Source organism: Camarhynchus parvulus, chromosome 4A, assembly GCF_901933205.1.
Source record: "Camarhynchus parvulus chromosome 4A, STF_HiC, whole genome shotgun sequence".
Lineage (NCBI taxonomy): Eukaryota > Metazoa > Chordata > Aves > Passeriformes > Thraupidae > Camarhynchus > Camarhynchus parvulus.
The window spans coordinates 13,325,914-13,350,535 of NC_044600.1; the positions used below are offsets into that span (position 1 = coordinate 13,325,914).

General features: G+C 38.3%; 1 protein-coding gene across 1 annotated transcript; it reads right to left on the bottom strand.

The window, feature by feature from the left end:
- Positions 1-23,437: 23,437 nt before the first annotated feature.
- Positions 23,438-24,406, bottom strand: LOC115914905 (testis-specific serine/threonine-protein kinase 2-like). Its single transcript, XM_030967751.1, has one exon. It carries the CDS (start codon positions 24,404-24,406, stop codon positions 23,438-23,440), a length of 969 nt encoding a protein of 322 aa, XP_030823611.1.
- Between the last annotated feature and the right edge of the window lie 216 nt (positions 24,407-24,622).

The window sequence follows — 24,622 nt, forward strand, 5'->3', positions numbered from 1 at the left end:
AAATGTCTTTTAATGTTCTCTTCATGGTGGTTGTTACCCAACACCAGCAGGTGAATATGTCTTTGAGGCTGAAGTCTCTGCCTTTTGCATCTTCTTTGCAGGAAACCTTTCTTTTATCTTCAGAAATGTACACAGGTATGTGCCTGTAAGAGGACTTTGTCCTGTGTTTGTGTGTGCAAATTTTGGCAGCAAGAGGCTACAGAGGTGGTTTCCAGAAGCTTCCCCCATGTCTGACAGAGCCAATGGCACCTGGTTCCAGCATAGTGCCACTGGCCAAGGCGGAGCCCAGCAGTGATGCTGGTGATGCCCCTGGGATAATGTGTTAGGAAGGGGCAAATTTCCTCTGCACAAACACCTGCAGCCCGAGAGAGGAGTGAGAATGAGTGAGAGAAACACCCTGCAGACGCTGGCCAGTGCAGAAAGGGGAAGGAGGTGCTCCAGGTGCCAGAGAAGAGAGTCCCCTGGAGGGGAAACCATCTCTGCAGCCCATGGGGAACAGATATCCACCTGGAACCCCACCCTGGAGCACTCTGCTCCTGAAGGATTGTCTCCTGTGGGAGGGACCCATGCTGGAGCAGGGGGGAGAGGCTGAGGAGTCTTCTTGCCTTGGAGAAAGGAGCAATGTGTGATGAACTGAGCACAACTCCCATTCCGTGTCCTGCCACTGGAGGGGAGGAGGTAGAGAGATCAGGAGTGAAGCTGAGCCAGGAAGAAGTGGGGAAGGGGGAGGGAAGGTCCTTTTGACATTTGACTGGTAATAAATTAAAATCATTTCCCCAGGCTGGGTCCATTTTACCTGTGATGGTAGTTGGTGATGGTTTCCCTGTTTTTTGATCCACAAGCCTGACTTTCTTTGTCTCCCCTGTGCAGCTGAGGAGGGGAGTGTTGGAGCAGCTTTGGGTGGGCATATGGAGTCCAGCCAGGATTCAACACACAACAATGTCAAAGGCTCTATAAAGAGTAATACATTTATTTTGCATTTCAGAATTAATATGGTTTGACTTTGAATTAGTTGAATAGAAACTATTGTGTACACAGTAAGTTATATTTCAGTTAATTTTTAAAATCACTTCAGCCTCTGGAGTTGTAAGGTGTACTTCCAAATCTAAATTCATTAAAAACATTGCTCTACATCAGGAATCTCAAAGAAAACATGAGCAGTGTGATATGGGCTTGAGAAGCACATATTAAACAGTTAATCTTATTTTTCTAAATGGAAATATTTTCATGTGTGTGACCTATTTCTTTTAGACCTTTCAGTTACTAGTACAATTTTCCATGTGTTTCCATGACTGATGGACTGACATTAACACAACATTAATATCAATGAAAAATCAAGCTGGTAAACTATGAAAAGGTGGAAACCTTTTTCCTGTTTTTGTCAAACTAAAGTTATGTGAAATGTATTCTCTCTTTACTACTCTTCTGAGACTTTATTTTATTTGGGGAATACAGTTTACTGAGAAACAGAAGAATAAAGTTTTAATTTGTTTCTTCTTATAAGCAAAACTGCAGTTTGCTGTGCTAATTAGAGCAGCTGGATTACACAGCCTGCCTTAAATCCCAGAGGAAATCAGGAAAAGAGGCTGGATTTAAGTATTTTTTACTGTCTCCAAGGTTTTAAATTAAAACCTCTTTTGGTTAATGAGAAAAGCTTAGAGATTCAGTTTTCATTTGGGGAAGGAGTGATGGGGAATTCTTCCTTATTCTTATATGACTCAAAGCATGGCCTTTTGGTTTAGAAAACTACCACAGTCAAATAGTGGCCAACAGTACTTTTAATTTTTTTGGAGCAGGCTGAGGTCTCTTATAGATGACTGGGCACAGAAGGGAATAGAATATAGAGAAGCTCTTGGAAGAATAAAAGACATGTTGTGTTCTCAGGTCTTTTAACAGATGTATGACTTCCCCCCAAGGTAATTAATATATTAAAATCTCCACTTTGGGAGATGCATTTGGGTGTCCTATCAGATGCTGGTTATACTAAGCCTGGTCTTTATTTGCATGATTTTTCACTCTTAATTTTAAATCATAACTGCTCTGATTGATTTATTTTTTACTCCCTGTCTTTTTAAGTCTGATTGTGTAAGCCTGGCTTAGTGATTAAAAAATACACTGTCCCAGCTTCTGAGGTTTGATTTGAAACTTTTTATTATGAATGGCTTGACTGCAATGTAAATGTCTGATACTAATGCTTGTCAACCTCAAACACTAGAAAACTTTAATGTGCTGAAAAAACCATGGGCTAGAAACAGCCTTTGAAATACTGTGAAAAGAATTTACTTAACTAGTGAAGAGAAAAATGTCAGTTTGTCTTGAATCATGAAAATGAAAATTAATGAGACTTGCTACATATGTAAATGTATTGCTTCAGAGAATTGTGGCAGAGATCTTCTCTCTCCATCTGCAGTGAGGAGAAAAAATCCATAGAATTTGTGTTAGTGAATCATTAGGGAAGCATATCTAACAGAAATTAATGGATAGGACAGGAAGAGCAGTTTTATGTTAGGGCAACATTTTACCTTCATCAGCCAGGTTCTTCTAACTTGTGACCTTCTACTCAAATTACTAGGCTGAATGACATGAGTAAAATAAACTTATCTAGCAGCAGAGTTATAAATAATCAGATTAGATGGGTGCGTTAAGAATAATTAACTTTACAGTGTAAACCCCTGCATCCCTCTCTTTGGATATCAATACCCCTTCCTAGTAAAGAGCTGGTAATACAATGTGTTAATCTTGTGTGAATCATAATTTTTTGTTGTAACTCACCTGATTTCTGATTGCTTGCAATCATATGGCTGTGATTATTGAGGCTTAGATCATTTTTCAGTTGCAACAAAATGCCAAGTTAATGATAGATCACATGCAGCTTAAAAGTAGCTACAGAGCCGTGAAAAATCAAAATGTGCTAATTGCTTTAATCACCTACTGATTTTCTTAGAATTAATGAAGGCTTAAGTCAGATGTAGTGTAAGGAAATCAAAGTGATTTTATGATGAACCCACTTTGTGCAGGATTAAAACTGCTTGTAGCTGTGTGTTTATCAGGTTGCAGACACAGGACTGGCTCTGAGCAAGGCTGCGCAGGACATCAGAGCAGGAGAGGACAGAGCTGCTGCCTGTGTGGGTCACTCCAACCTTCACACACAGGGTGATTGCCAGGGCTGCATCATGCTTTCACTGTTATCTCCACACACAAGATGTATTCTGTTCTATTTCAGGTCTAAATCTCCAGAGTGGGAATCCTTCTAAAAACTAAAATAACTGATACCTAGCATGAACTCATGAGGGCTTTCAGAGACACGTGGGTTGTGTTGGATTATTTAGGGGGAAGGAGGACCTCACCCTCGTGCTGTCCTTACCATGGCTCTCTGCTAAATGGTATCTCTTTAATTAAATAATTTTATTTTATTGAGAGCAAGGGAGGACAAGTTACACTTTTGACATGCCAGGAAAGCTGAAGGAACAGAAAATTCCTTATGTCCTTTCTGGGATCTCATTATGCAGTCTACCTGGTAATACATCTAGAAGTTTTGCTTTTAAATACTTCGGTATTTGCAATGTTAATAAAGGATGCTACAGCAAATTCTACACATTGACATTTTACTATAACTGCTGTAACTACTTGCTGTATTTGCTTTTCTTTAAATTAATATGTGGTTTCATTTTCTGCAAATGATTTTGTTTGGCAAAATGGGATAACTTTTTGCACATTAATTGTCAATATCCAATATCCATTTGGAGAGAAGTTTTTCTCAAAAAATTTTACTCAGCTTTATCTGAAATTTATTTTATTCTGTAGTCTTTCTTTCAGTATTTAGGCAGAAAGCAGGGCCACCCAGAGCAGGTGCCCAGGATTACATGCAGGCAGAATTTGAATATCTCCAGAGAAGGAGACTCCACATCTGGAATTTAAATTTGAAGTGGGAATTCCTTGCCTTAAAAAAAAGTCATTATGACCAATAGTTATAAACTGATGAATTGACAGAGCCCAATATGCAGAGAAAAGCATCTGAAATTAAAAACCACCACCTGTATAACTGTACCAGCAACCTAGCATTAAATGAAGGATGCCTTCAAAGTTTAAGACAAAATTAAGTTTTGCGATTCATGGATACCCAGTATTCTTAGCATTAAAAAGTCATTACAATTAAAGGTATAGATCTATATAAAAAATAATGTTGACGTTTATACTCCTGTGTCTAGAATTCAGTGAAGTATTAAGTATTCATCTTATCTACAAACCAGCTGAGGTCCAGAGAAATGTTTTTCGTGTTATAGAATCCTGGTGATTTTATAGCCTCATTATATTAGAAATATTCAGTATAATTTTGTGTTAATGATAGAATTGTAACTAGAGAAGACATTGGGATAATGTGCAATTAAGGTTCTTAATGTGTTAAGGCCAGAAGATTTTTAAATCATTAGAAAGTGATGACAGAAAAGCAATGAAAATAGCTGAAAATAACCATTACACCAGCAGCTGAGGTTTATGAAATTTGATAGTTCTTATTCCCAGAATATCTTGTACACAGGGAAACCACTGCTTGTGGAACATGAGCTTCTAAAGTGGAAGGATACTATGGGAGTGCTTTGATTTGTAATTAATACAGTGCAAGTGCAGTAGCATGCCAATTCTTTCAGACTGCTTTTACAGAGCTTTTACAGAGCTAGGGAACTACAGAGGATACTGAATTTAATCTTGGAAAAGGTGAATTCTTGTGCAAATTTACAGAAGTGCAACTTTTCATAACACTGCAGACTAAAGGGTGTAGGTCATAGGTTTTTCTTTTTTAAATTTATCCTGTATTACAGAACTGTGCTTGTATCAGCTGATGAGAGGAATCTCACATGACAAGCAGTTTTAAAGGCTTGGTGTAGAAAGTGTAGATGTTTTATAGCTGTAGAAGGAACCATGCAGGCAATGTCACTTCCAGGAGGGTTTCTGATTTGAAGTATTTGGAAATTTCTCCTGGTGCGGCATTACTGTGCTCATGTCTATCCCCAGATAGGCAGTGACAAAATGGACATCTTGCAACTTTAAATGTTGGCACTTTCATCTTAAAATCAGAAGTTAACAAGAAAAATTAGGAGTAAAAGTTCAAAAGGTTTAGGACTTGAATTGCAGAATTTGCCGCCCTGCACCAATCTCACCAAAGTTGGTACAAAATACAATATTGCAAATCTGCATCATGTAAAATTCAAATCAGTTATTGAGTTTGCCAGTATCTTACCAGAGAATAATCATTTAATCAGGAGTAGAACTAAGGATATCGTGGAACTTCTTTTTGTACCATTAGAATGCTTAGAGTCAGTCATGAATTACCAATTATTAATTGCAAAGCTGGAGACAGATGGCCTGCTTCAAAATAGGTGCACATGAATACTGGTTTCAAGCTTTGGCTAGTGAGAGCTGATTCAGGTGTTGCAAATTCAGAGAAAGCAAGACTGAAGACAATTTGGACGAAGTCTGAATGCTCCTCATCATTGTGCTGTTTCTTAGGCTTTAAGAAAGCTACCAAATTTTCCTGTGTGGATTTCTCACTAGAGCCATATAAAAAAGACTCCAATGTCCAGGAAACTTGTGCATCATTTCATATGTTTCCAAATGCTGGCATTCTACACTTAGCATGCCAGCCACATTTCTCTATTTTGTGATGCTGTTCCATTTGATTCCACTCCCAACCATGGATATCCCGATGCTATTAAACACATATTAATTGGTTCAGTTTGCATACTTAGTTCTGCTAAGTCCTTAGTCAATGTCTGTGAGGTAGGGACCATCATATTAATGAAAATTATATCCAGGGTCCTTTCAGTATACTCAAGCTGAATTTGCTCCTTTAAGGGCTGGAGTACAAAATACCTGCAGCTTGTGCAATGAGACACAAGTGACTACCTTTTATACATTCCCTGTTTTCATTTTTCTCATGTCATTTGTACTGGCTCCAGGCTGCACAAAATGTTGTGCACAGGCCTATATGAGTATTGTCTACTTGAAAGTGACTTGTGTTTCTGGCCTACTTTAAAGTGTAAAAAGGTAGGAGATAACCTACCTGCTGAAAAAAGTTGGAAAGGAATATTAAAAGGGCTGGGTTTAGAAATCTCACAGCATTCTGCTCAGAATTTCCTATGAGATGCCATTTACCTCTGTAACAAAGTCATTGAAGTGGATCAAGAGAGTAAACACATTATTTTTACTGATAATACTTGGTCTAGGATTATATTGAAAATGAGATACATGCTGCATGTTTAATATAGAAGATAAGATTTATCAGTACTCACTTGTAGAGCTTCAGAGTTCCCAGGAAGGTTTTCTTACTTTCTTATCTGTGGTAATAACAAGAAGTTGTATTTTGGGGTGGGTAAAACAGACTTCTGGTGCTTGGTAAACTGTAGCATTTTTCACTAAGGAACAATGGAGAACAATTTGTCTAGTGGAGTAATGTCACCTATAATAGCATAGAATAGGCATGTTCTTCTCTGGATAATAAATTGTGTTATGATGGACTACAGGCTAATTTTGATAGGGTTCATCAGATAGTGAAAGGGTTGGAGGCACTGCAGTTGTGCTGATTTACAAGGGTCAAGATTTTCCTAATCTCTATAATTAGTCTCTGAGACTGTATTAAAATATTCCAGTACTACCACAGTATACCAATGAAAAATGGGGAATTTATTATCCATGTGGGAAAAGGAAGGTGTATCGAGTTTGTGTGGGAAGTTTTTGGCAGTGAGTGGTGCTTCATGGTTGGCTTCTGTAAGAAGCTGCCAGAAGCTTCCCCCTTGTCTGACAAAGCCAATGGAGCCAGCTCCAGGATGGACCTGCCACTGGTGCCAAGGCCAAACCCATCAGGAATGATGATAATGCTTCTGTGGTAATATGTAAGAAGGGAAAAAAAATACTGAGTGAGAGTAATTGTGGCCAGAGAAGAGAGAAGTGAGAATGTGTGAGAGGAGCAGCCCTGCAGACAGGCAGGTCAGTGCAGAAGGAGAGGCAGGAGGGGCTCCAGGTGCCAGAGCAGAGGTTCCCCTGCAGCCCCTGGTGCTGCCATGGAGAGGCAGCTGTGCCCTGCAGCACAGGGGGGTCCTGGCAGCAGGGACCCAGCTGCAGCCCGGGGAGGAGCCCAGGCCAGAGCAGGGGGATGCCCAAAGGAGGCTGTGACCATGGGAAGGCTGTGCTGGTGCCCTGGTAGAGAGAGAAGCCCATCCCAGAGCAGGGGGATGCCCAAAGGAGGCTGTGACCCGAAGGGAAACCGAGCTGGAGCAGGTCTTTCTTCAGGACACATGACCCCAGGGAGAGAGGAGAGCAAGCTGGATCAGGGGAAGAGTGAAAAAGAGAGAGCTTTGAGTCTTTTGGCTTTTCTCATTACTGAGTCTTTATTAAAAGGGAACTCTTTGCCCTGTTAAATAGGCAGAAATATTGAGGTGCTCTGCAGTGGTGGAACTTGTTTGGTGTGTGGCAAAAGCATGATGTTACAGTCCTCTGTATGCACCAAATCAGAATTATATCAAAGATATCAAAGTCTAAACTTTTACCAGGATTGCACATTTTTGTCCAGACCTACTGTGATAATTTTAAACATTAAAATAATGTTTGCTTATTCTGAGGTAAAAAAGAGAAATTTTAGGTTTATTTACCTTCATTCAACATTACATGCACACACACAAATATACCCATGAGGAAGTGTATTCAAAATAATTATCCCTCACAAAAATGCAACTGATACTGGATGTATTACTTGAAAGTCTGTTTGTGCTTTCAATTTTCAGTGCTTTGAAAATCAGGTGCTTTTCAAAGTATTATCTGTCAAATATAAATTGTGTAATTAGCACTTGCTGGTTACTGATTAGGCCTTCAAGTTTTGTATTCTAAAAAGAAACTCTTAATATATATGTTAATTATACAGATGTATAAAATCCTGTATAGAATTACATTTGATTATACTCTTGAGTTTTTAAAATATGGAATTAAAAGACAGTAAATATTTAAAAATATAATTCTAGATTTTAAACATGGCATCCCTAATCTCCTACTATTTCATGTAATTTTATACCATATTCTTAAACATGTAGTGCCATCCTCATACCCAAAAGTGTCAAATTTTTCTGAGCCTCCCCGATGACCTGTTTTAAAGCAATTGTCCATTCCTCACATCTTACAGCAGTACAAGATCAGGTAGTCCAGAAGCACTCTTGGTATTGAATGAGAGGAGGCAGGAAGGACTGAGTCAGATGCACTTTTAGATAATTTTCTTCTTTTATTTTTGTGTGCTATGTTGATTTTGAAATTTTGAATTTTTAATGGTCAGTGGTGCCTCTGCAACGCTAAATTGTCATGATTCTTGATACAATCTTTCACACTTTTAAACCTAAAAAAGTAAAGCAGCCATGGGAAGCTGAAGGCATTTTTCAGAGGTATTTAACTCTATGTGTATTTCTAATAAAGACTTTCGTAACATTGAACATAAAAAGGATAATTTTTAATCTAAAACATCATTACTATAATATGCAACCTCTGATTTATAACTTTTGTCAAGTTTTACCTCCAGCATGATTATTCTAGAGTAGAATATTTATCAAGAAATAAATTTCAATATATTTTTTGGTGAGGGAACTATATAACTTTGTAGTTGTTAAAGATATTTCTGTTGCACAGTGAATATGTTGAATTGTCTATGCAGCCTTTTGTATAATCCTACGAAATTGGCATCCTTTTTCAATACCAAGTCAAAGTTTTTCTTTGTATATATTCACATACTCTTTGGTTGGAGTAGTTGAATTTCGTATGAGCAAAAACTGAGAAGACTCATGCAGAAGTGAAATAACCTCTGGGTAACTGAACCCACTTTATTACTCATTGGTTCAAAAGCAGTTTACAAATTTTAAAAGCAAAATTATGTTGTGCTCAATGCAGTGTAAGTAGTACAAATATAAAAATTCATGTAACATCTTCTGTGCCCAGAGCTGACCATCAGAAATATAATCAAAGACAGATCACAGTTGGAATAGCCTCTGATAGTGATAGGAGATGGGAGAGATGAATGGTTGTAACTGAATGGACAAAGAACATTAGGTTCCTGATTGCACAATAATAATGAGGTGGTCACATAGAGACTGGAGAGAAAATTGAATTTCATTTGAATCCTTATAGTGCTGCATTAGAAATTCTTCAGGAGCCAGTGAGAATGGCAGCTTATGAAAAGAATTAAGAAAGGAAAAATAATGAGGAATCTGACCTGGGAAATGTTCCTTGACCTTCTCAACTGTGCCTAAATATTTTTTTAACACAGTGGTTCATTCTGAAATTCAGAGAGAAATCTGAATGCAGGAATATACAGGTTCCAGTATGAGAGAGGTTCCTCAGTGCAGAGCACTTCTGTTTGTAAGGCGCTGAGGAAGGGCATTTTGTGTATTTAAGCCTTGTTCTTGCTGTGCCATTTTTCTGTCTGCCTCATCTGGCTTGCATCCCATGTCACAGGCAATGTTCCTAATGTACAAAAGTAATTACAAAATAAAGTCAAAAGCAAGTGTTTGACATTTTGTTTTATTTATTGTTCAGGTGGTTTAGCTTTCTGATTTGTTAATCAATTTTTATGTATGAGTAGAAGGTAAATGAAGAACCCTTCATGGAAACCCATGATAGCTGGCCTCAAAGACTTTATTTGTACTTTTGGAAAGCAAGGTAATTTCTAAACTTAAATGATCACATTATCTTCTTTTGATAGTGGGGGTTTTTCAGTTATAGCATGGGGGTTTGTAGAGTCTTTCCATTCAGACTTACTATTAGCAGCAATGTAAAAGTGCATTGCTCTGACGCCTTTGTCAGTTCTGAATGGATTCACTAACTCTGTGCAATGTACTGACTCTGCAAAGGCATGTTCATGGTTTTCTAAGTTTGGATAAACTGATTACCCTTCACACCTATGCTACCTTCATTATGACTGTTTTGAATTTCCCACTGTGCTTTCACATATATTTCAAATTCCATGTTCCTTTTGTTTTCATAGATGCACCTTAGAATCTCATTCTTTAGCACAACATTTTTATTTTACAGTATCCTGTTTTTAAATACCTATTCACTAACTCTCTGGACCAGATAATCCTGATGCTGGTGTAAATTGGTGGTGATCTCTTGGAAATCCATTGGCTGTGCCAGTGCAAAATTACTGAGAGTGGGGGGGAGAGTCAGAGTATGAGATTCTAACACATTTAAATTAGCTATTCTTCAGGACAGAGGGCTTGCATTCATTTCCCCACTAAGTATTGCAATACATTAATTTGGGCTATTTCACTTGTAAGGATCCCTGCTTCATTGAGAGTGATAAACTATCAGCTGTAATTTACAAAGCAGAGTGATTTAAATGCTTCATCTTTATGGAATTCTGAGTCTTATCATCTGTGGGCAAAGCATCTCTGATTAAAGTATTTTGTAGCATCATGTGACAGTAGAATTAGTGCTGAGGTCTTGCTCTGAGTTTTATTGATTGGGAAAGATGAGTGCTTCAGCAGTGAAAATAGTAGAGGTCAGCTAAAAGCATACATGAAACAGCTCTGTTCCCCTGAAAAAGGAAAGAATTCAGCATTCAGGACTGCTACAAAAGTGACAGTACATTCACACATTCAGAGTGTGTTGGAGCCACTGGTTGTCATTAAGCCAGCATGTTTTGTGCTTTAGGCTTTGCTTTGAAGTCTAAAGAACTCACTGATAACAGCAATGATTATCTTTTCCACTTAGGCCACTGGTTTTGTCAATCTCCAGATCTTGGATTAAGTAATAGAATGTTGAAACCTTCCCACGTTACCAAATTGTTGCCGTTTTCAAAGAACACAGATGGGAAGGTAAAAGTAATTAGGAACCTCCCTGCTTTGTCCTTGTGATCAAACTTTCCCAGGTAATAAGAGAAAAAGTAACCACAGCAGAAGAATGCTACCGCAATGCTTCCAATTAACATAGTTTTAATTATGGCATAATTATCCCTCTCACATCTGGTATGCAGCTTGGTTCTATTCTTGTCTGATAATCAACACTGGGATAATCTGGCTAAGTAAAGAATGCTGCTTAGAGACAACTAAGAAAGTAAACTGTACCAGAGAAGATTTTAGAACCACATCTGACAGATAACTCTAGTGTCCTTTCATAGTGCTGTGCTTGGTTTCTCTCCCTGCAGATCTACATCTCTATCCTATGTCCATTCTACCCATGTTTTGTGTCAGCAGCAAGACCTTATTTACCTCAAGAAGCAAAGTGCTACTGCTTTTACTTCTAGTGGCAGAGTGGAAGGAAACTTGCAAAACAAACAGTCTCTCTTATGTCCTTGAGATCGGAGTCCTGTACTAACTTGGAAATGCATATTTATGATTTCTGAGAAATTCTCTATGACTCAAGCTCAAGGGTAGAAACAAAACAGAAAAAAACAGATGCACTCAAATTATTACAAGATTGATTGAATGTCAGTAAAAATCTAATAGAATATTATGTGGCTTTTGAAGAGAAAATGGGGAAAACTATGAATTACTGTAATAGTCCAAGGTGACATCTGATTTTTAATCTTTGAAATTATTTTGTTCAAAAAGAGTAATATTTAATTTCTTTCATTTTGATGCTCACACTTTTCTGACTGCAAGGCATCAAGGAAAACAGATCTGTGTGACTTTTGCTTAAGGTGCTGTCAGTAAAGCTGGCTATTGTGGAATTATTAAATGTCTTCAGTAGTTATCACCATGCAAGAAGTTTTATTGAAGTATTCTAAACTAGAATATCAAATTATTCTGTGGAGTCTTTCATTAAAGAGATAACAGAGTTAATGAAACCCATTGATTCAGTTTTATTTCAGATAAAGTACAATTAGTAGTTGGATAATAAACTTAAGAACACTGAAACTTAAGATTTTTGTCTTGTAAAGAATTTAATGTTACATGCTCTTATGTGTGCATGCAGACTGTGAGTGGCACTATGTTCTGTGAATCAGACTTCTGTCTCATTGCAAATTTTCACGTGCTGGGGCTCTTGAAAATCAATATTAGCAATATTTTCTGATAAAAATCCTGAGAAAGACTAACACGAGTTCTTCAGTAATCCTTGTTATTTTCTGCTCAAATAGAATCTATTTCCTTTCTCACTGCATAGAAAAGGTGCCTCTCATTAAGGGTTAAGGATGGGTGAAATTCCAGGGCATCTTTGAAGAGATTTTTCTTCCACATCTATCTTATGTTACTTCAGGACAAAATGATCTCCTATAATCTTTCTAATTTCAGTATCAAAATGAATGGCAGATTATACTAATCTCTCACTAACCATGCAGAGTAGAAGAGTCAATATTAGCTATACCACATCTGTCCTTTAAAAGGCAGTGGTTGTGCTTAACTTCTTGGTCTTACGTGGTCCTGCAATGAATAACCTTGTATTATTTTTAACTATGTCCTTAAGCAGAACCCACTGAAGCCAAGCAGAACACTTTTTATGATTTTAGAGTGCATTGGATCTATCCATTATCTAAATATGGCCTTTTTATTGTTCTAAATCAATAAATCTGTTGCTCTGGCACATTTCCAAGTGCTACCCTTGAAACAGTTGCTTATTCACCGAATGGCCTCTTTATAGCAAACCACAAAGTTGCCAAATTGCTTTGGATTTACTTTGCATTGATAAGTCCCAATTTTGTGAGTATAATAGGTCTTTAAAATGAACCATGTCTTGCTGGCTGGCTGGTCCCACTCAGGGTTGCAGTCAGTGGCTGGATATCCAAGTGGGGAGCAGTGGCAGGACATGACCTCGGAACTCACTGGGCTGGCACTGTTTCACACTTGCAGGGACAGAGGCATTGAGGGCACCCTCAGCAAGTTTGACAGCACTGAGGTGTGTGGAGTGACATTCTGGAGGGACAAGATTTGATCCCAGAGGGACCTTGATGGGCTTGAGGTGTGGGCTCATGGGAGCCTCATAAAGTTCCACAAAGCCAAGTCCTGCAGCTAGGTCAGGGCAAGCCCAAGCACAAACACAGGCTGGGCAGAGAATGGATTGAGAGCAACCCTGAGGAGAAGGACTTGGGGGTGCCAAGGGATGAAAAGCTCACCTTGACCTGGCAACGTGCCCTTGCAGCCCAGAAAGCCCAAAGGTGCCCTGGGCTACACCAAAAAGCAGAGTTGGCAGCAGGTCCAAGGAGGTGATTCTGCCTCTCTTGTCACCAGGAAAACTCAGAGCTGTGAAAGTGATGAAGATAATGACATGCTTCTTCCTGCTGCGGCTCTCAAAAGTAATTGCTGAAGAGCAGCGGTACTTTTGAGTTGTTTTTGAGCTTTTCAAATTATCTTGTTTGGATTTTTAATGCCTTGTGTACAGTTACAATGGCCTAAAGATTTCAAAAAAGAAAATATCTACTTTTCCACTAGACAGCATATGAATTGTTCAGATAAGTGACATTCTCTCTGGATTTTAAACCATACAAAGGGACATTAATATGCTTTATGAGGAGTACTTGTTCTTGGTAGAAACAATATCTTGCTATATTTGAATTGAATGCTTACCAGTAGTTTTCTTTTGCCTTAACTGTGAACTGGAACATCAGCTTAACTGAGAAAAATTGTGCCTCCATGAGCAAATAATGGGAAACTCAATAGTGCCTGTGACTGACTAGCTGGGGATTTCTACTTTCCAGGAATATGTCTCTGAGTATTTCTAGATCTGTAGAAGTTTCTACCTGAATGGAAAGTTTGTTTCCTGGAAAACAGTTAACAGGTACAGTGATGGCAGCCCTTAATATTTTGGAAAGATTTTGTTTTTGTAAGTCCTGGAGTGTTCAGCTTATTAAAACAGATTTTCTTACCCTTGTATTTAAAATGTTTTGGACTGCATTTATATTTATTGTGGTAGTATTGTATTCCATTAGTAGATTTTGGTTTGAGGAAAAGCTGCCCGTTCAGACAGTGAGCTCCTGTTCTGAACTGTGGGCAGGTAGACAGTGACACACCTGTCTGTGAAACTGTGCAGAACAGACCAAAAGTGAGGACTTGAAGGAGGAACAAAAATGTCTCCTTTGGATATAACTTCTGAAGGATCAGTTCTTGCCACAGTCCAGTCCAGCATTGCTCAGACACTCTGTTTCTAAAGCAATTACTTTGTATATAAAACTTAAAAATGTAAGTTTATTAGTGGTTATATTGAAGTGAGTTAGTTTACTTCAGAATGTTTATGAATGTTGCACTTCTTTATGGGTTTGATCTTCTTTTTTCCTTGTATTTTTCTAGATGGACACATTAGACTAGAAGAAGTGACCTTATGAAAAATTGGGTAGGAGTTTGGGTCAATGTGTGGGGCTCTTCTCTTGCCGAGGTTTTTTGTGATTCCCCTCAAATGTAGAACATAACTAGAGGATGGCAAACCAGAACTGACAGTCATGAGCCATATAATTTCCTACTTACTACTATTTTACTGTCTTAGTGGCATTATTTTATATGGAAAGCCCTTATATATCTTACATAGCTTTTATTCATCCAGCAGTTGTTTTTGCCTTCTATGCCAGATGGATTTGTGGTGTAAACGACAAAATATGCTTATTCTTTTTTTTTATCTATGAAGCTGAGCTTATTCTAGCAATTTTTTAAAATGTGAACCCCAAATACAAGTTCACCTGCAAAATGGTAATATTATATGGATTGCTTCTGTGTAATTAATGTAGTGTGATTTTACTAAAATTAATGGGAAGTTCTGCCATGTGCTGCAAGCAAAATGTTACACTCTTGGAGTTTAAGTAAATGAGAGTTTCTGGCTGTTGTACTATAAACTGTGATTTGTGTTTTTGTGACTTTATCTTAAGTGCCAATTTCTCCATTTAAAGCAAAACAGCAAAAGTTACACAAACATCCAACCCTTGGTCTGAAAACAGAGGTGACTTCCCTTGGACTGTTTACCTGAGAGAACATGGGGTGATAGTATTTCCAAACACTGATGGATGGGCTTAGGAGCAGATTTTGCAGGATTATCTGAAAGTGTATTTTGGCATTTCAGTTGCTGCAACACATTTCCTTGTCTCTGGCAATTTCACTAAAGAGGAGAAAGAATATTTGTGGTTAGAAAATCCAGTCTTTACCTTATTTTCCCTTTGTTGATACAGTAGTTTGTTAAAGCTAATCCAACCTGACACCACCTTGTGTCATATTTAATTACTCTCAAGCTTAGCATCAATTTTGAGCAAAGTCCTCAGGTTAAAATCCAGAACAATTCAATTTTTTATGTTTCAAATAAATGTTGAGAGATTCTACAAAAGATCATAATGTCTTTGTAGTTGAGCACAACATAAGTTTGTGCACTTCCATGTACCCAGATTTTATCTGTGCCTTAGATGTGAGTGTGGGGTGGGCTGGAAGGAGAGGGAGCTGCATCCAAAGCAGCTGCCTGTGGAATATCAGACCTTGGAGTTCAGCAGGAGAACGTGACTCCAACTTGCTGTTGTGTCACTGACACATCCTCAAGGAAATGTTACCTCCAAAGCTAACTTTTCCCCATCTTTTTAACTGGCAGGCTGACAAAGGTTCTGTTTTAGAGTAAGTTTGGGCAGTCTAGATGCACTTACTGAAATTCTAGAGCCACACACTTGGTGAAATTTTAGAAAGAATTTAATTGGCTACAATTTCTGGGGAAGTCTCAGTTGACAGAGGTTCACCAGCCTTGACTGTGGTGATTTTAGTAAAGACTGAGGTTAGACTCTCTTCGTGTGGCTGTTTCCCTTTCAAAAGCTGACCTAAGAAGTGTGGCTATGCAAGGTGATTATTTTGGGGCAATCAAGAGGTTGCTTTGCTTTACTTCCAAGTAGTTCAAATTCTGACTTTTCAATATTTTCAACTATGAGATAAGCAGTTTATATAACGTCCAGCCCCTTCCAGAGTTACATCTTCAACAGAACATGTAAACAGAGGCCAAAACTGCTGTTGCTTCTGTAGAAAATGTGCTTTGACATCCGTTAGACAAAAAAAGGGAGAAGAAAGGCAGGCAGCTGTTACGTATGAAATTAGGATGAATCCAATATAACTAGCCAAATTAACTCTAGCATTAGCAATGTTAATATGTTTTTGTTGTTTTTTGCATTTTTCTTTAAGGGGAAATTTATGCCTTGACTAAAAAAAAAAAAACAAAACCCAAAACCCCTAAGAACTGTGGAAACAAGTTTAATGGGGAAAAAATAGTTTTGAATTTTCACAGGAATATCCAGAAATTTCCTGCTAGATGCCTCCTGATTCCTGCCTCTACATTGCTCTGTATTGGCATTCATTAGTGGTGGTTTCTAGAGAAATTACTGGCAGTAATGACAGGATGTGAAGTTTACAGCACGTAGGAAGATAAAACAGTGGTCTCACAGAATGCAGCCTAATTAGAGTGGATCTGCTCAAGACAGAAAACCTTTTCACTACAACCAAATTTTATTTAGCTTGGATTTTTTTTTATAGGTTGCTTGAGGCATCTTCACTCACGAATGCAATAAATTTATTCTATTGTTCAACAATATCAGGTTTTGAGACCTCTGCTACAGTTCAGTATAATAATATTAATATTTGTTGTCAATACACTAAAAATAGACTAAAAATATTTTAATTTACATTCCATTCTATTGAGTTTTTTGGTTCAATATTTCTCCTCATAGGTTTCCATATGAATACAGTTAAGGGATAGAACACCTGCTACAGTAAGTGCATGAGGGAAATCTTTGGTGATGAATCGTACAACAGAAGAAGGAGGATAATGGGAGTCCCATCTGGACATGAAAAGGAAAGAACACTAGACACAAGACTAGAACATACTGTGAACTGTTCTTAAATCTTTCTTTTAATGGTAAACAATATGGTGTGTTCAACTTGCTATTGAGCAACTGTTCATGAATTCTGTACTATTTCCCAGAAACGCAAAGTATCCTTTGGAAGGATGTAAAGGAATAAGAAGACAATGGAGACAATACTGTAGAACAGTCTTGGAGCTGTGGACTATGTCAGAATTAGCAGGAATGTGAAGTTAGCACAAGATTCAGACACTCCTAGTACTTTTGTACACATGGTCCTAGACAGGAAGGGAAGAAGCTCGTTCTAGAAAACATTATTTTGCTCTGTTTTAGTGATTTTTAATTTTTTTTAATCACTGCTTAGTTTAAAACATAATAGTCTAACAAAATCACGATAGGATTTTGGCCTTTTTACTTTAAAATATTTGGAAAATAACGAACTAAATATTTCTTCCTTGTAGTCAGAAATATTTATTACTAAGAAAACCTGTTTCTGAAATGCATTGAAGTATACAGAAGAAATAATTTCTGTAGTAGGCCAAACTAGCTTTGCTTTGAAGTAATATTTTCCTTTAAGGAAAAACATAAAAGACTAATGTATACATATTCATTAAAAACTCTCTGAATATGTAGTTCCTTGGTGGATTGCCCATGCTTTAAGATAATGTAAAGCTCACAGCTTTGCATCAGAAAAGCAGAAATTTTTCTCTGATTAACCCACACAATTTTCTTAAACTGCAGATGAATATATCCTGGCAGGTACTTTGCTGGATTGATGATTCTGTGTTCAACAGCATTTAAAAAAATCACATCTCAAAGCTGATTGTGATGTTGAGCAGGACTGGTAGGGATGAACTATCAGACCAAGTTGATCCTGCAGAGCAAGCAAACCAGTCCCATTTTTTTTACTTTTCCATCTTGGTATTGGTACAGTGAAAGTTAATTATTAAAGCATGAAGAAAATTCAGCTCATTTTTTAAAAGTTTGTGTATGTTGGAATATTTAGAATTTTATGTAATCCTAGGCAGAAGTGACAAAGTATTTCTTTGGCAAACTTTGAATAGCTTGATGCGTGTAACAAAGAGATGCTATAGTCATATTTCAACTAGACATGGAAGTAGTATGCTTGAAATTGGTGGGTTTTCTTTGCTTTGGGCTTTTTTGTGGAGTTTTGTTTTCTTTTTTTCAGTTAAACCTCATCAAAAGCATAAAAAACAGACAGGCAGCAGTAACAGTTCACTATAGTTCATGACTACTGCTCCTGATTGAGATCACTTTTGTCACAGATTGTTTCTCAGTGACTTAGTGTGTATAACACATATGCTCAGATTGTTAACAGTAATCAGGCACTCAGTGCTTATAGGATCTGAGTACTTAATATGTTTTAAAAGTTCTGTATTCATCCTGTGTTTCAGATTCACTTTGTAAAGCTGAGATAATGTTATTCCTCTTCTTTACAAGGATATTGTGAGATAAACGCATTAAATGCTGCAATGTACTTGGGACTTATGCTAATTCTAGGTGTCTAACATAGTCTAGTAAACTAAGCACCTAACGTGTCTAGATGGTCTCATCTTGCAGAAATTGCCTGGGTAAAACTTAGCATAATAAGAATTATCTTTGTAAATAAGATGAAGGTTTAGGTGCTGATGTAAATACCAACACCAAGGACTCCAAATGACTTGAATGAACTTTGGTTTTGGTCCATCAAAATTTGTCATGAGCAATTTTCAACACTCGGGTTCTGAAAGATTAATTTTTGTTCTGGTTGTGTCTTGTGTTATGAATAGTCTTGTGATTTTTTCATAGGACTGTTATGTGCTCAAAAAGATTTGAGTGCTGTATTTATGTAACTCTAATGACTGTGACCATTTCTGTTCAGGTCAAAGGAATTAGGTTTCTGAGGCAGTAAATATCACCACTATTAAAGGCAGTCATTCATCCATTTACAGGCTGTCAAGTGGCATAACAGATAACTTGCCTTTTCTGTTAGAAGAATCAGCAAATGTTTATTCCCTCCAGTGCTGCTCTGTTAACCCCTTTCACCTGTTCCCTCTGTCCACTGCACCTTGCCCGGAGTGGAGTGATGCACTTCACTGGAGAGAGAAACAGCAGTAAACCTCGTTAACATAAAATAGTGAGTTAACAAAATCAAGTGGTGAATGTGACAGTGCTTTAACAAGGTACACTTGACTATTTACTGCCTAAAGGACAAGGTCAGAAAAAGCTGTCAGGGAGACTCTCCCACTGAGCCATGAGATTAAGGAAGGACCCTTTGCATTCTAGACTCCTTCTCAGGCTGCAGCTGGATCCAGTCCTTGTCTCAGACTTGGCCAATGGTTTATGTCCAGAGGAGTTTATGTGCACAGTCAATCCTTGGTATCACTTGGCTAAGATTTCAAAGGTTGGGACTCTATTGATCACTCCCTGATGATCTGTTGTGGCAAGGAACCTTCCAGCCTTGAGGGTAACCTTGAGAGTTGTCCCTGCTCAACAGGAGCTCCTGGAGTGCCGCCACTGCCAGTGGGAGAGCTCAGTGGGCCTGGGCTGTCCAGTATTTATAATAAAATGATTGACTGATATGATATTTGCATAGTGCCAAGACGTCTGGGTCGCTGTTCCAGACAGCCCTTGGCTGCCCTGAAGCCATCTGTCCCCAGAGTCCCCAGGAAGCTGGATGGAGGCACCAGAGCCCCGCTGGTTGTCAGGGCAGGGAGGGGGCAGCACACCCCACACAGCCAGCTAATTAAACATACAGCCTCTGGGGAAATGCAATGATACTCCAGGAGATGGGAGTGCTGTCCTGGACACTGTGTTCTCAGTCAAATTGGTGTGTGCTGCATGCAAATTCTGCACAATTCCACCAAATCACACCCTTTTGTACCACCAACAAAGTTATCCGCTAGAATTTTTCTTTTTGTGGTTTGAAGCACTTCTACTGACTATACAGAGACCATTGTGATCATGTTTATAGGTTTTATTTTGGAAACAGTATCTGTGTGAGAAAAATAATTAATTCTCATTGAACTAAAAACCCTTGCAGGAATTGGGAAGAAATCTTACAAAATTTCATTGTGAAGCTGAGTGTTGAAATATACTTTGATAAATATTATGCATGGTATTTCAAGGGATAGTACTGAGACTTTTTGACAAATTGTAACTTTCTGAATCTCATTTTTTGATGGAATGTCCATGATGGTTCGTATGGCTCTGAGTGCCATAGCAAGAGGAATAAATTGAGGCGGGCTCTCCTTTAAGAATCCAACCCCTCCAAATGAGTTCAAGTGATTTTTAGATGGAGACAAAAAATATTAATTCAATAGTTTTATTATCAGCATTCCAGTAAGTACTAGAAATAATTTTATTTTCAAACTAAATCTGTGGAAATGAACAAAGCTCATAAAATGAAGACATATTATTCATATTTAAAGTTAATTTCTTTAACTATTCTAAGGGCAAGCAAGATAAAATGTCTGAGTGAGTTTAATCTTTGATTTATCGAGGCAAATAAAGTAAAGATTCTTTACATTATAATGTTAATACAGCCAAAATTTATATCGTTATCTTAAATATTTATTATGACTACTGTATCTGTTAGATAAAAGCCATTAATTTAAGTGCCAATGATTTAAGATAAGGAAATGTGGACACTTCTGGCTAAGGAAAAGATGATTCTAAAACTCACTTAATCACTTGTAATGTGTAGAGGAAAGTGCAAATTAAATTTTGATCTGAAACATTAGTGATTACAACAATCTCCATTTTCATTCCCCAGTGCTAGGTGAGTGGTATTGATTCCTCTTGAAATCTGAGATAGAAGCTGAGGGAACTGAGGAGCAGCTGAGTTAACTGGGTTGTTTAGGCTGGAGAAAAGGAGGCTTGGGGACCTCACCACTCTGCAAGTGCCTGCAAGGAGGCTGCAGGCAGGGGAGGGCTGGTGTTTTCCTTCAGGTAACAAACGACGGGACAAGAGGAATGTTGTGCTAGTGAAGGTTTAGAGTGGAGGTCAAGAAAAAATTCTTCACTGAAACGGGGCTTCAGCACTGGAATAGGCTGCCCAGCAACACGATGGAATCACCATCTCTGGAAGTTTTCAAAAAATGCATAGACGATGTGCTTGGAGACATGGTTAGTGGTGGACCTGGCAGTGTTGATTTAATGGTTGGGCTTGAGATCTTAGAGATCTTTTCCAGCCATAGTAAATATATTATTCCATGATTTTTAGTTAAGGTAAACCCAGTGTCATTTTGACAGAGTTTTAGCAGGACACATTTTACCCCATTAACTGCATTCAACTGAAATGATAGTTTTAGTAGCTTAGTTTGTTTTGTTGTGGCATTCACCAATACAGTTCATAGGTCCTCTTTTTCTAGAAGCTTTTTAGGACTTATATATGTTTTTCAATGGCATGTCCTGTCTTACTAAAAGGAGTGGAATAAAACTGAATTCCCAAGTAGACCAGAATTACAAAATACACTCTCCCTTAGATGCATGTCAGGCTCTCTTTTATAGAGTTTACACAACAGAGCAGCTCACATCTGTAATAAAATCACCTGGAAAGGCCTCTGGGTAAGGGAGCTGTCCTGCATTTTAATTTTGGCTGTGCACTTAGACATATTTTGGCCACAGACACAGAACTGGATATAAGAATGTGCTTGAGCTGCTTAAGGAGCTGCCAGTACACCAGGAAGAGGTGTCACACCTTCTTTGTGGCACATCCCCTTATTTCCAGTCACGTTGTCTCCTCTTGTGTCTGGTGTCTGCTAATGCAATAGTAAGTGGTAAAATTAAAATAGAATAAGAAAATTTTTTCCGTGGCTTCACGTTTTTTTTTACCACTTGTTTTGGTCCCAGATTAAATCAATGAAAGCAAATAACAATAAGCTGTATTTTTAAGCTTTCTACTGAACTGCTATCTCAAAGAATTCATAAGCTCCATTTTGTTTGTCCAAGTGTCTTTTTCAATGGCTGTGACTTCTAAACATGTGCCAGTGGAAATGTACCATGTTAATGTTCTCCTGCCATGAGCAATGAGTGTTAATTAGAGCTGGATCTGACTTTGTCTCTCCTTGGATTATTTAGGATAGTGAGAGCTCTGCTGAATGGCTGTTTGTACAATCCATCTTTTAATCCACTCTCTGAGGCAGAAGACTATTCAGAGTAAGGTTTGTAATTATTCCGGAGTGCCTTTGATTTCTTAGCATCAAAAACAATCTCTTACATTATTAAGCAAAAAGGTTTTTTTCCCCCAGAATAGATTTAGTTGTCCACATTTACTAAATGGAAATAATAGTTTTAATTATGGTCAGCTTTTTTGTTATATAAAGGCTTTGTCGATAGCAGTATTTTATATTTGATATTTTAGCATAATATTTTGATGGGAAAAGCAGCTTTTCTGTAAAGAATAATGGGTGAAATAATGGATAAACATAATTTTTGTCTTGTCAAATTGTATGTTAGAATACTTTTTGACACTTTGCTGCTTTTCAGCAGCACTTCAACTTTATTTTATAGAGAGTTAAACATAGTAGCCTGACCCTTTCTAATCAGTAGTAAATGATCATCATTTGTGTGCATGACATCCTCAGGTGCTGGATAAATACCCTCGTAGATTGATAGTTGGTCAAATGTATCTAGCCAAGCAGACCCATGAAATTATATTTGTTTTTCTTTGCTTTTAGTGACAGACAATTATTTGAGTACCAAAGAATTGAGTAATAAACCTCCCAAAGTCTCCACTGGGATTGGATTTTACCCACATGACATTTTTTGATGCTTTTCTGCAGGAAGTGGCTGGACTGTAAATGTGTGCTTGCATAACTTATCCATTTGAATCAATCCTGGGGGACCTAGAGGTAAATGTATTATACCAGTGGGACAGGAGACTTCTCATTTTGCAGGCTTTTACCTTGCAGGACTGTAATGCAAATAAAATAATTAACATTATTTTTTAAGTTTTAGGCTAAACAACAATAGCATTGAAGATCTATGTTTTATTTTTTAATGTCTAACATAATATTTCTTGTTATAGAAAAAAGAATTCATGCACGTCTTTTGTTCAGCCAATAAGTTTCAGTTAAAAGGCAGTTGATGCTTGGATGTGTGTTTTTTTTTAAATTTTTCCTTCCTAATTAATGCTAGTTAATGAAAGCTCTTCCCCCATGCCTTTTGACTTAAAGCCTGTGTTATGGTACAACTGATTTGTAATCCTTGTTAATTTTTAAGAATAGGGAAATGGTTTCCGTTGCACATTTTTTTGTTGAAAGACTCAAATTTAAAAGAGAAAATCAGCTGAATTTCGATTCATAAGCAGTATATCTAGGCAGATCCTAGAGTCTGAATATTGAAATAGTTATAAATTGTTATAAAGTGTGCCAGGTCTGATATTCAGATATATAAAAAGAAATTTCATTGTTAAGTTTGAAATACATTCCTCTTTCAAGTATTACATACAAAATGCTCATCTGCAGTTTGTTTACATGTTCTAAAGCTTCCCTCCCTCATTATTTCCCTCGTGTTTCACAGTCCTGACTTTGGCAGTGGTAAAGCTCCTCCTTCAAGAGCACTGTGCAGGAGCAGGGACACAACTGCCACGTGGAATTTTAGACAGGTTCTCTTTAATGGGAGTTTAAACTAATGCGGTTCACAGGTTAGGCCAACGTTGTGTTAAAGGAAAGCATCCTTAAGAGAATCTGATTTCCTCCTCCACTCCTTACACTTACGCACAATAGGATTTTCCATCTTGTTTTTTCTGGGACTTTTCTTGCCATTGGTTTTGGGGTCGCTTGGGGATCGCAGGCTGCGCGTGAGTTTTGAGTTCTGCAGCCAGGGATGTCTCAAAACTTCATCTATGCGCAGCCTCTGGGACACATCAGGGTGGAGCAAGTGGACAATGAGGTTCTTGCAGTCTGTAGAGAGATTTTTTGCCTTCGTGAAGGGAATCTTCTGTTGTTTCTGAACCTGGAGCATTTCCCTGACGTTGGAACTGTCAAATGGCTGTGAAGCAAAAAGCATTGCATACAGGATAATGCCCAGGCTCCACATGTCCGAAATCCTGGGGTCACAAGGAATATGCTCGAGCAGCTCGGGGGCTGAGTACGCAAGAGACCCACAGAAGGTGCTGCTGAGAATAGTTTTTCCATTTCCATCTCGAGACAGGGGTTTTGAAAAACCAAAATCTGAGAGTTTAAAGTTAAGACAATCATCGAGAAGGATGTTGTCACATTTCAGGTCCCTGTGGGCAAAGTCCAAGTCATGGCAATGCTGGATGGCAGAAGCCAGCTGCTGGAACTTGTAGCGAGCGGTGCTCTCTTCCATCGCCCCCTGGCTGCTCAGGTAGTTCAGGAGGCTCCCCTTCTCCCCCAGCTCCATCACGATGTACACTTTCCCAGAGGAAGTCTCAAAAATCTCATAAGTTTCGATGATTGCGGGGTGGTGCAGTTTCATCAAAGCCTCCATTTCCCTGGGGAGAAATTTTTCCAGGACATTCTGAGAAATTTTCTTCTTGTCAATGATCTTGATGGCCACTTTGCATTTCAGGCGCTGGCTGTAGGCAGCTTTCACTTTGCCATAGGAGCCTTCTCCAAGAGTATCACCGAGGCTGTAGCCCTTCTTTTTAAGCACCACAGCATCCATCGTGGGAGAGCTGTAGGGACCTGCCCCAGCGGGAGCTGCTCTGCATCCTGTGCTGCTGGGCTGTGCTCCACGCCTGATGGTGCTGCAGGAGAACTCTGGGCCAGGTGTGTGGGCGGTTACAGGGTGATCTCATGAACAGTCACCCTGGAAGGATCTTTCTGTCATTTCATGGAACTGCTCTGTGACATCATGGAGGCAAAACCCTACATGGAGGTG

Coding starts and splice junctions, on each gene's coding strand:
- LOC115914905 (XM_030967751.1), bottom strand. CDS start 24,406: ATGGATGCTGTGGTGCTTAAAAAGAAGGGCTACAGCCTCGGTGATACT.